Source organism: Rhipicephalus microplus, chromosome X (assembly GCF_043290135.1).
Source record: "Rhipicephalus microplus isolate Deutch F79 chromosome X, USDA_Rmic, whole genome shotgun sequence".
Lineage (NCBI taxonomy): Eukaryota > Metazoa > Arthropoda > Arachnida > Ixodida > Ixodidae > Rhipicephalus > Rhipicephalus microplus.
Genome location: NC_134710.1, coordinates 134,034,969 through 134,048,178, shown reverse-complemented (window position 1 = coordinate 134,048,178; position 13,210 = coordinate 134,034,969). Strand labels below are relative to the sequence as shown.

At 40.2% G+C, this 13,210-nt stretch overlaps 1 protein-coding gene across 5 annotated transcripts in view; it reads left to right on the top strand.

Moving 5' to 3' along the window:
• Positions 1-11,213, top strand: part of LOC119176510 (uncharacterized) — a 133,386-nt gene extending 122,173 nt beyond the window's left edge. For all 5 annotated transcript variants that reach the window (XM_075877769.1, XM_037427831.2, XM_075877766.1 and 2 more), the window contains 4 exons: positions 421-665; positions 1,947-2,212; positions 2,448-2,730; positions 6,108-11,213. In XM_075877769.1, the coding sequence (XP_075733884.1) occupies positions 421-665; positions 1,947-2,212; positions 2,448-2,730; positions 6,108-7,156 (1,843 nt within the window). In that variant the 3' untranslated portion in view covers positions 7,157-11,213. The remainder of the gene's footprint in view (positions 1-420; positions 666-1,946; positions 2,213-2,447; positions 2,731-6,107) is intronic.
• Positions 11,214-13,210: the final 1,997 nt, after the last annotated feature.

Sequence of the window (13,210 nt, the reverse complement as noted above, 5' to 3'; positions counted from 1 at the left end):
TTGACACAAAAGTAACACTATAATGTTTCTGTACTGCTATTTCAACAATCAACGTCCACTTAATAGTTGCCTTTAGCGTCTCTTTAAGTATAAAGCTTTAGCTATGGAGAGTTGTATAAACTAGTTACAAATGAATTATTATGGAAATAATTATTTATAGGTTGTATAACATTTCATTGTTCACTTTTCTTTTTCTTCTTTTTTTTATGAATGCATTCTTCAAGACCAGAAACAACGGTTAACTATTTGTTAGTAATTTTTCGTTGTGTATTTTTAATGCTGTTTTTGTCCTTTTTTTTATCAGTGTTTTTTCTAGGTTGATAAGCAGTTGGTAAGGAGTTGTTAATCAGCCCACTTTGATGTTCCAGACTGGCTGTTATCCACATAAAGTACTTTAGTAGAATCTTCTGGCGTTCGCAGGTGTACAGTATGTGACAAGCGATTCAAGCGATCTACATACCTCAAGTCTCATATGAGGTGCCACTTTGCACGTATGGCTTCTCAGAAGAATTATGTCTGCCAACAATGCGGTGCAGGCTTCACAACATCTTTTTCACTGAAGCGACATGCTGTTAGTCACAAGCAGCCTGAAAGTTATATCTGTTCAGTTTGCTCCTGTCTTATGCCAACTGTCCAACAGCTTCGACGACATGTTTGCAATCATCGTAAGTAACCTTCTTGTGCTTCATATGCATACATTTGCTTTATATTACATAGTCAAAGCAAATTACGTAGTAGATTAGGAATAGTAGTTAACTATTATGGTACTCCTGTAATTATGACACCCCGCTTCTGAATATGATGTTGCTGCTCTGATTCTTGGCTGCCCGAACTAGACATCAGTCAAGACAAAATACCAGAAAATTTTCCCATGTTTTTCGGCTGAAGTTTGACAAGCTCGATAAAAAATTCTTGAAGTGCGGGTGTCGCTTGGTGACGACTGTAAAAAGTAAGCACCCCTAAAAATGATAATGTATTGATAAGGATGGCTAGAACTTATTAGAAGCAAGGCTTTTAGTCTCACATGTTTCCATTCTGTATCTTCTGTATTGGGTAGATTCAAAAGTCCCCTTCGATAGGTTTATACATATTGGCTGGAGTATGCTAAAATTGTGAATAAGATATGACTATTTCCTGCCCTTTGGAGACTGGATGATTGACTGAAGTATTAAAGCTTGAGCTCATTGTAGTTGTGGCTTGCCACTTTCAGATACTCTTCCACTGTTTTCACGTAAATTGTTAGTCATATCTGGGTGATGCTCATTTATTCTAATATTAACAAGCTGTCTTGTTTTGTCAATGTACTGTTTACAATACATAAATGTTTGCTTTGATGCCCCTCCCCTGTAGTTTCAGACATTCCCATGCTAATTTTTAAATGCTGTGCTTCTGTCTCTGTGTTTTTGTGTTTGTTACAGGAGAAAGGGGTAAGGGAGTTGTGCCCATGTTTAGTTATTACAAAAGCTAATATTTAACACTGCATGAATGCTCTTCTAATGTGCAGTAAAATGTATCTGCTCAAAATGGAGTAAAATTATTAGTAGAACATGCTGCTTGACATGGTTAAGCAGAAATTGTTACAGCTACTCGCAGAGTCTTCTTTTTTTAGAGAAAATATGACATTTTTAACTTTCATTCATGCATTAATTAATTCAAAAAAATTTGAGATGGTGATCAAGCCACCTAGTGCACGTGAGATGTAACATCCCTAACAATATTTGTAGACAACTTGTAAGCCATGCAGTACAGTTTATGTAATATTTCTATTTCATTTGTAATATTGGAAGAAAAGAAATAAGATGTTAACAAATAGGTATGGCAGAGATGTCAATTAAGCAGTCCTATAATTGCATTTAATAAAAGCTTGCTTTGCTGCATATTTATGTAGTATTTTTACATTTGTCCAAAGTGTGTTTCTTCAGTTATTCTCTTTCTCTCTTTTTTAGATCCTACTACGGAGAAAGAAAAGGCAGCAGCTCAAAAAGTAGCTGAAGAATCACCAGCAAGTAATACGGAGCCAGCTGTGGCTGTTGATGAATCTCAGAAGGTGTCAAAACGTCTGGCTGAGAAAGTGAATTCCTCTGGCACACAGCGCAAATTTGTCAAATTTACAGAGGAGCAGTCAAGAGAACTGGCCCAGAGAGATCCTAAAGAATCCACTTTATCTGTTTCGGAAAGAGCCTTAATTTCTACTGCTGCTGAAAAGGATCGGGTGAGAGCATTAGCTTTAAATACTAAATATTTGAGCACGAAAAACTGCTTGATGGTGTTACAAATTACATGTTTCACTTTTTTAATTGTATTGGCCATTTGTGACCCAAAATCATCATATTATGTCTCTAGTTGTGGGTAGTTCACGGAAGTGGTAGAATTGATTGTAGCCTTTTGTGTCTTTCACTGCAAGTCTGTCTCGGATCATGTTCTGAGGACCTTATGGTGTTGTGCAGGAGACACAAGAATGGGAAAAACAACCTGTTATTGAGTACCCTAACCGATGTGAAATGTGTCCTAAAAGTTTTCGGAAGCCAAGTGACTTAACCCGACACATACGAACACACACTGGTGAGCGGCCGTTCTCGTGCGACATATGCCAGAAATCCTTCACAGTCAAGTCAACTCTTGAAACACACCGTCGCACCCATCGAGGTGAACGTGACTATCCTTGCCATATCTGCTGCTCCTTCTTCTCCACCATGGGAAGCCTCAAGGTGCACATGCGACTTCATACAGGTTAGTCACATTAGATTGTTCAGTTCTAAGCAGCCTGTCTCTTTCCCTTTAGGTGTAATTTTTTTTTTCCCCCTGGTGTTTGCTTTCATCTGCTTTTGAGGTTACCCTTCAGCATGGAATAAGAACAGGAGTGGAAACAGCACCCTGACAGGTTCAGACAATTTCATGAGTGCATTCAACAATAGAATCCTTTCTATGCCAGTGTCATCGGGCAGCTATCTATGGTACAGTAGAACCCCATTGTTATATTCCTCACTGCTGCATTTTTTCTGCTGTGTCGTTTTCTGCCAGTTCTGGTATAGCTTCCATAAGATCCAATGTATCCTGAGCCCTGATGGTACACTGCCGCTGCGGGATCGTTCTTGTATGATTCATCGTGAAATGTGCTCTCAGCCGGCAAAAGGACCACGGAAGAGAGGGGCCATGTTGACTTTTTGCACAGCTTGGCCAGCCTGACCTGGTTTGAGCGTACGATTAGCCGCATGAGTGAAGCAACACGTATAAGATACTTTCAGCTGTTGTGAAGAGAAGCATAGCCTTCGATATTTGTATCGTGTAGATGGCGAACTCTTGTTCTTAGCCCTCGGGAAAGTAAGACCCTTATGACTGGCACTTGATTCCCCCGTCACTTTCGCGAAGACTCATTATCACCGTTATTTGTTAGAGGAGTTCATGGTTGGACTTGTACTGCTTGTGTTATTATGTCTGCTCAGTTCTTTCACGCCTGTAACTGTTGGTGCCAAAAGAATCATATACATACTACGTGGATTACTTATCTGTGGATGACGCTGTTCTCAGCTGAATGGGTCTCTTTCGGGTAGGTAGTCTGTGCATGCACGCCAGCTTCGAGGAGGCACGCGCCATTATTTTTGGTGGCCGAAGCGTCACGACATGTGAGGACCAAGTGACATTTGGTGCCACAAACATGCAAATTCTTGCCCCAAAGAGAGGCGCGAACACAGGTCTTCGAGATTGCTTACCGGCATGCGGTGGATGATTTCGAAGTCCAAGGGCCTTCAATTTTGATTTAGGCCATCTCCACCTGAGATGCTGTTCGGGCTAGAAAAAGGCCCATTAAACCATAAATTAAACTGCAGAACTTTTTTCATTTGCGGTAATGAGAGGCAAGTAGTAGGTCCTAGCATTTCAATTACATGGAAAGCCATATATGAGGGACTGCATCCTTCAGGACTCTTATTATGTGTTGGTCTTTCTCACATCCTTTGAGCTAAATTGTAAAACTTTCATCACTTTCTTACAAACACACATGGATTTCAGTTCTTGTAAGTTTAATTTATAGTATATAGGGCAGTTTTTTTTATTGTGCTACTTGCTAAATTATGAATTTGTATTATTTCACAGAATCTTAGTTTTTATAGGGAAACCTTATGTGTGGTTGGGCCACCTTACATCAATTCTGGAAGCGTCCTTACTAAAGAAGTCTTCCTGTATGTTACATGCTGTAATGTAGCCCCTAAGGTGCTTTCAAGTTTTCTTTCCTGGGTTTCTTTTTTTTTTTTTTTTTCCACAAAAAGAGGTCATCTCAGCAATGCCCTAATCCCCTTTCTTCATAATTTAGCTGAACAGAGGCTTGTCGCTGCAGGGCATGATAGGAGTGAGGAGAGCCATTTCACTGCAGTTCATAAACTCTTATGTCTATGAACTGCAAAATGGCTTCACAGTGCACATTCCTAGCTGTTGCCACAAATTTCTAGCCCCCATATTCACAAAATAACTTAAACTTATCCTTATGTTTGTCATGCTCATTTAATACAGCCAGTCTTACGAATTCTTTAGCAGTAAAGAATGGGAAACCATTTGTAGGAATATGCCATTCATCTGTCAGTAATACCTTGGACGCAAAGCATGATGAAGAAAATGTAATTCAAATGCAACTGTCAATACAGAATGAAAAGATAAAACGGTGCAGCCGCCCAGTGCATCCTTTGATGAGTGTTGCCTCATTACCTTCAGCAAGGTGTTCTTGTGTCCTTATAGTTGACGGTACCAAGAAGTGATTCAGAAAAAAGCATTAGCATTTATACATGACTATTCAGTCATGCAGACAATGCAGAATCAGGGCGTCGATGAAGCATATATAAACATCCTGGAAGAAATCTACAGGGGATCAACTACTATCATAGTGCTTCATAAAGAAAGCAACAGAATACCATTCAAGAAGGGTGTAAGGCAGGGGGATACAATCTCTTCAATGCTATTTACTGCGTGCTTACTGGAGGTTTTCAGAGACCTAGAATGAGAACAGTCAGGGATAACAGTTAATGGAGAGTACCTTAGTAACCTGCACTTTGCCGATGATATTGCATTGCTGAGTAACTCAGGGGATGAATTGCAACTCATGATTACGGAGTTAGACAAGGAGAGCAGAAAAGTGAGTCTTAAAATTAATCTGCAGAAAACGAAAGTAATGTACAACAATCTCGAAAGGGAGCAGCGCTTCGAGATAGGTAATAGTACACTTCAAGTTGAAAAAGAGTATGTCTACTTAGGGCAGGTGATAACCGCGGAGCCGAACCACGAGATTGAAGTAACTAGAAGAATAAGAATGGGGTGGAGCACATTTGGCAAGCACTATCAAATTATAACAGGTAGATTGCCACTATCCCTCAAGAGGAACGTATATAACAGCTGCATCTTGCCGGTACTTAGCTATGGAGCAGAAACCTGGAGACTTACAAAGAGGGTTCAGCTTAAATTGAGGACGACGCAGCGAGCAATGGAAAGAAAAATGGTAGGTGTAACCTTAAGAGACAAGAAGAGAGCAGAGTGAATTAGGGAATAAACGGGGGTTAAGGATATCAAATCAAGAAGAGGAAATGGACATGGGCCGGGCATGTAGCGCGTAGACAGGATAACCACTGATCATTAAGGGTAACTAACGGGATTGTCAGAGTAGGCAAGCGGGTTAGGGGGAGACAGAAGGTTAGGTGGGCAGGTGAGATTAAGAAGTATGCGGGTATAAATTGGCAGCAGCAAGCACAGGACCGAGTTGACTGGCTGAACATGGGAGAGGCCTTTGTCCTGCAGTGGACGTATTCAGGCTGATGATGATAATGATGATTCAGTATGAAGTGTGTTTGATCAACAATCTTTATTTTGCTGAATAAAGACATTGGGAAGCCTGTGAAGAATGCCCACTAACCTAGATACATAGAAGACTATTCTTAGGTGAGGATAAGTGAAAGGACCTTTTGAGATAGACTTGCATCTTCCAGGCATCTTTTGGCAAAAGGAACCATGAAAGGCTCTTCTAGAAAGTGGCCTAAGGAATGCAAAATTTCAGAATTTATCTCTAAGAGTGTACTATAGTATTACTGTCTCAAGTATGCTTCTTGTATTTTCTTATTTACTCGAAGGTTCCCGTCCTTTCAAGTGCCCCCACTGTGACCTTCGTTTTCGGACATCCGGTCATCGCAAAAGCCATATTATGACACATTTTAAGAGTGGGGGTGTACGGCGACGAAGTCGTCTGCTACAACGAGAGGAAAAGGCTTCACACGAGACGATCCCGGAAGAGCCCACTGATGCTGAGGGAATCATGGGTGAGATCCAGTTGCAGCTAGCTCCAGGCATTCAGATTACAGGACTCAACCCTTCTACACAGACAGTGCAGATTGATGCTTCCTTTCTGCAGCATTTGCAACAACTGCAACAGCAGGGTAATATCAACATCTCCATCACACCATCAGGAGACTCCAGTGGTACAAATGTGGAGCAGCAACTAGATGCAGCTTCATTTCTTATTCAACAAAATGGTTCGGGGGGTAGCTCAGTAGTACTTGACCAGTCACTACCTCTAGTTGCAGCAGAAGGTAAAAATGGAGCAGTGACATTTACAGTGATGGAGGGAGACCCTACTGGCTGTAACCAAGGGCTTGCTTCACAGGTACCTGCTGCTGAGCTGGGTCTTGATGAATTGGCTGTAGCAGAAGGCAGTCTTTTGGAGAGTGCTGTTATGGACACAGCTGACTTGGTGGCACCTGCAGTAGTAAAAACAATTGATGATGTAGATGAAGCACGGGCTCATGTGTGTAATCAGTGTGGAAAATCTTACAAGAGGGCTAGCCATCTTAAAGAGCATCTTGACTCACACAAAAGCAAAGAGGATAAAGAAAAGAAAGCTCCATATCGGTGTCAAAAGTGCCCTAAAGCTTTTTCAAAGCCTAGTCAGCTAAAAAGGCATGAAAGAATTCATACAGGAGAGCGACCTTTCCAGTGCAACCTGTGTAACAAATCTTTTACTCAGAATAATACCCTGCTCACGCACCTCATCAAGCACACTGGTGAAAAACCTTTCAAATGTGATGCGTGTGGGAGCCAATTTACTCAAAAATGCAATCTTATGGCACATGTCAAAAGGGTACACAAAACAGATGAAATCTCTTCGAAAGAGCTAGAAACTTGAATTTGTTACATGGGATTGCACACGTCTCATTGCATGGAAGTGTTAATATAGTGCAAGTATTTATTTTGAATGTTAAATAAAACTGCGAAATAAAAAGCGAAATAAAACTGTAGAATTGCTTTTTCTTATCAACAGCCTTATAGCACATTCTTTTCACTGTGCACTAACTATTTTGTGCCTTTCAGTGCCTAATGTACGGTTGTAAATCCATTGTTGTCCTCACTTCCACACTGCAGGGTTAATGTGCTAATTTGAAAATCACCTTTTGCTTTCTTTACATTCACACCCTCTCTTTTTTATGATGAGAATAGTGTTCAGACGTATGAATGCATTGAAACTTCAGTAGCATTGAGGAGCACACTTTTCGAAGTGTGGCGTCTGTGCAGGAAGCAAAAAAACAATATAGCTGCTGCAGCAGTAGCCAGGCAGTAGCACACAAGACATGCATGATCTCGAAATTCTGCTCATCATAATACACTTAGCCTAAAATTCTGGTTTAATTCTGCAATTAGCCACCTGCTACACACCTGCCTGGTTGAGCTGCATGCTCTCTTACTTGTGAGGGGAAATGCCCAACTCCAATTTAAAGGGATTGGATGGTCACGTTTGATAATGTGATTTATGATGGCAGCTACACATATACTCAGGCCCAATGATAAGGAATTTAAACCCACCCCAGTGAGTGTTTGTAGGACACAGTAACAACTGCCAAGAAGCACTTTTGCCAAGTTGCCAGAAGCACTTACCAAGAAGCACTTCTGCCAAGTTTGTCAAGTGATTTACGTTCTGGCTGCGTGCACAAGCTTAAAGATGTGGGTACACATATTTGTGATTGTCACTTAATCTGAACATAGGAATCTATTTTGTGTAGCACAATCTGAAGGTGCACATTTGACATAATACGATACAATTGCAAAAACTCAACACAAGTATCTACAATCAGCAACTGGTTGGCTATGGCTGGCTCATGAAATTTTGTGCAGTGCTCACAGAAAGGTCAAGGATAGAAGAAAGGATAATAATATGTGCTATTCTCATTGTTTTTTCCGTTCTTGCCCTTCTTAAGGGTGCTACTCAAAATTTTATCATGAACACTCTCGGACTAGCTCAGCGTACCATCATAATGGCTGGCTCATCCATCGGCTGGCTATGCTGTCACATATACACTCTTTATTAAAGTGCCCTTTTCGGGTCTATGCGAAGGTGTGCATGAAAAAAACAATTTGAAGGGTTTGTGTCATTCAATTCATTAGGTCACGATGGAAAAGAGATCTAGGCAGCACACATTTCGCTTATGTGCCTGAGGTAAAAAAAAGAATAGTGATTGACGTACTTCATTTGGGGCTGCCATGAGTCTGTCACTTTTTTGAATTGATATCTTATTGAACTGCAAAACAAAAAGCAAAACCCTATTCAGATTTTTCTTGGTGGTAATGAAAGTTGCAAATGTTACCCCTTTTTAATTTTTTTATTGCCAAATATTTCTTGAAACCGAAAATTTGACCTTTTCTGAAGATGTCATGAAAACGGATATGCAATGCCTCCGAAAAATATGTGGCCAAGCGGACTTGCAGGACAAAACATGTGGCAACATACATGGGCTTCATTATTTGAAAAAGCATGCTTCCATAATCAAGCTCATCTCATATTTTTTTTACTACCTCCTTTGCCTTGCTTGTTCCTTTCGTATCTGTGGGCTTGTGCTATTAGCAAAGTGTGACAATATACCTCTTAGGTTGAGAAAACACTAATGTCGGATTATGCTCATGTTAGACAGGTGATTTAGTGACTGAGACATCTATTTAAATTAGTGATTGTTACATTGCCAAATTCTCACCATAATTTGGTACTAACTTTTTCTTTCAAATATTTGGCACTTTTATGTACTAAAAGAAAAAGTTGTAGTAAATGCTTTCAATTATTCAATCCGTTTGAAGTGAAGTATTGATATTCTAAAGATATGACGGTTTTGCATCTGCGCTTAAAAGGACACTAAAGTCAAATAACAATTTACCTCAGAGTGAAGGCTCAATGTATGACAACATCTAAAACGACAATATTATCAACAGCAGTGCCCTACTTACCGAGAAATTAAGGTAAATGCACAAGAATATATCCGTCGCAGTAGGACGTTCTCAAAATGATACCGATGATGTCAGACGAACTGCCTACGATTAATCACTACTAATCAATCTAGCTGCACTAAATAAAGAACCTTCTGTGCATCAAGAGATGCAATAAAATGCTGCTTGTTAGTTTCTGTTTGATTCATGGAAAAAAGAACCGCCGGACATTACTATGAGGAATGGCGCGAGTGGTTCGGAAATTCAATTTTCGCATGGTTAAACAGGACAGGTCGTGCCATCTAGCGGGGCCCAGTTGAACCAAAATACATCTGCCATCTCGGAGCCAATGGTAGAAAATTTATCAATGTCTGTTGATGCTGCTGTGTCTTCACTGCTTTCGTTTTCCTGCTACTAGTGTCTGCGGACACGCAGTAAAGCCGGGCAACGTTGTGCACAGCAACAGTGACGCGATTCGGTTCGCTTTTTTAGGTGGGTAATTTGAAGTGCGCTAAGCCGATGTGGACCGCTATAATGTGATTTTATTTCAAAATAAGCCCTTCCTTTACAAAAGCAACACTACGAGGTTTCTGGATCGCTATTTCAATAATCAATGTCGGCTGAATAGTTACCTTTAGTGTCCCTTTAAGCTGCATATAATAAATGTGTGTTGTCTACCAGGCAAGGCCCTTTAACTTTAATACAGGATTATACATTTATACTTGGTACTTTTACAGTTCGATAGCTATACTATGTGCTGAAACCTGCTTCTTTAGACACAGTATTAATGATGACTGACTTACAGTAATTCCTAGGAAAGTATAGGAGACGTTATTTGTGGTAGGCCTCGATGAAATGAAACTGTGAAGACTCGCGGCAAATTTTTGTTTGGTCCACTTCTTGTTTACATTTTCATTACATCGAGGCCTACTATAAATAACATCCCCTATACATTCCTTGGCATTATTGCCTGTTATTTTTTTCAATAATATAGTGTCTAACAAAGAAAAACAAGCCCTTAAAAAATGCTCTTGTATTATACCTGTTTGAGGTCTTTGAAAAGTGTAGGAACTATGGCACTATTCAAGAGATGGTGTGTTGATGCCAAGATGTTGGCAAGTTGCTGGTAAGTCCTCTTAACTAGCTCTGTGGAGTCAAAGCTCATGCATGATGATCGTAGTAAGTACTGTAAAATAAATTATGAAAAACAGTGAATCATGCGTTCCATGCTCCATGCAGTACTAAAAGATAGTGCATGTACCATAACCACATGTGCAACTTTTTTAAGTTGGTTTGTATGCTTTTACTGTGCAATTTGAAACTGTTCACATCTAAATGCGAAATAAAGGTGGCGTACAAGCTATTTGTATGCCATATATATATTTTGTGCATTTTTTGGTGGAAGGACAAAGGGGGAATCATTTCTACAGCATCCCTTTGTGCAATTGTGTGTCTAGACAAAATGTTGTGACATGTTCCTGCTTGTAGCACTGCACCCTATATCGAGCCTCGGAGGTTCCAATAGCTTAGTGACACCAGGTGGTTTGTGTACCTTGCAAAGACATTTTAAATGCCTTCAAGTAAGCTCTAGAATGTGCCTGTGCATATACTGTAGACTCTCACTAAATGAAAATTTGTTAAATGGAACTACTGCTTAAACTGAACTATTGCCTCTGCAATACTTCATTTCGGGCTTGTATTCTGCACCCATGCTCACCTTTCAGTAAACGGAACTCCTGTTAAATGGAACATATTCTCCCAGTCCCTTCAGGTTCCGTTTACTGAGAGTCTATTGTATATGCCTATGGATATCATTGTAAATGCTGTGTATACTTTGTAAAGATATTGTTATATGTAAATATTTTCATACAATAGTGATATTATTATAGGTGAACCCTGTATATTATGTATCTAGATATGTTACACTGATCATGTTATATGTGTGTGTATGCCTGTACATTCAATACCAAATATATAAAATTTGGACATATTCATATTGGTTGCCTCGAACATCTATGACGTCTTCTCGGATTAGTGGTGAAACCAGGGGGTGGCACAATGGGCCTGAGCCCACGCCGAAATTCTTTTTTGCCATAGCATGCTGAGCAAAAAATGACCATTTTAATGAGGTTCCCCCCTCCCGCCTCAAGAAAAAAATTTATTTCTAAGCTTTTGTCTTGGATACCACACAAAAGTTAAGCACTGTACTGTATATGTATGAATTCCATTAGTGCCACTGTACCACACCTCTGTCGCTGTGTTTCTCACAGCAGGGCTGCAATTACTTCTTTCAGTATGAAATATTCAATGCCAACAACACAGCATGCTTTTGCCAGACATTGATGGAATCTGGAGGCCAGTGTATAGCTTCGAGTAAAAACTAGTAGTGTGCATTTCTCTGGTGTGCCAGTTGCACATATTATTGGCTTGCATGAAATGTTTTCATTACTGGCCAGGGGAAATTACACTCTGTTTCAGGAACGTGAAATGCCCCCAATTGAATATGCCTTCCACAAGAATGTGTTAAAACAAGCTGCTGCTTCACAGTGGCTTCTAGCAAGAGATGTTAAAATAGAGATGATGGTGCCGCAGGGTTTGTGCTGTAGACTAGGAGTTTCTGTAAACTGCTTTTTAGGGTTTTGTAAGGAGCCATTATTATTTCAACTCCTATACCCACATGAACAGATTTTAAATTACATTAAATGAGTAAGGAATGCAAAGGTAGGCAAGAAGCAGGCTGGAGACCAGGCGGTAGGAGATTATCGCATCGGTACTAGAAATTCCAGAAGGGAGCTACTAGCAGAATTCGCAGAACACAATAATTCACGGATTTTGAATACCTTCTACTAAAAACGAGGGAATCATAAGTGGACAGGCAGGAGTCGTAATGGCAAAAATAAGAATGAAGTAGACTTCATACTGAGTCCACACCCAGGCATCGTGTAGAATGTAAAAGTGCTTGGCAAGGTACAATGCAGTGACCATAGAATGGTACGGTTTCGCATTCACCTAGACTTGAAGAAGAAACAACAAAAACTGATACACAAGAAGCCAATCAATGAGCTAGCTTGAGAGGGAAAGTGCAGGAATTCAGAGTCTCGATTCAGAACAGGTAATCTGCTCTTATCGAGGAAACCAGCCTTAGTATTGACGCAATGAATCATAGTCTGGCTAGTATCATTACAGAGTGTGCAAGTGGAAGTTGGAGGTACGGTACATAGACAGGCCTCTGGCAAGCTGTCCCAGGAGACGAAAAACCTTATTATAAAAAGCATCGAAGCATGAAAGCCTCAAATACAACAGACAAAATAAAATTGGCAGATCTTTCGAAGTTGATTAATAAGGGTAAGGTATCCTATGTAAGAAGGTATAACATGGAGAAAATTGAACCTGCTCTGAAGAATGGAGGAAGCGTCAAAACAGTGAAAAGAAAACTTAGGATAGGCAAAAACCAGATGTATGCACTGAGGGACAAGGGAGACAAAGTAACTACCAATACGGATAGGATAGTCAAAATAGAGGAGGAGTTTTACAAAGATCTGTACAGTAGCCGGGCAACCATGACCTTAATACAACACGAGCTAGCAGTAACCCAGATGACATCCCACCGGTAATGATAGAAAAAGTCAGAAAAGCCTTGGAGAGCATGCAAAAAGGCAAAGCTGCTGGTGAGGATCAGGTAACATCAGATCTGCTGAAAGATGGAGAACAGATTGTGTTAGAAAAACTAGCCACCCTGTTTACGAGGTGTCTCCTGACGGGAAGAGTAACAGAGTCTTGGAAGAACGCTAACATCATCTTAATACATAAGAAAGTAGATGACAAGGACTTGAAAAATTACAGGCCGATTAGCTTGCTCTCTGTAGTATACAAGCTATTTACAAAGGTAATTGCTAACAGAGTAAAGAAAACATTAGAATTCAATCAACCAAAGGAGCAAGCGGGAATTTAAACAGGCTACTCAACAATCAGCCACATTCATGCTATCAAT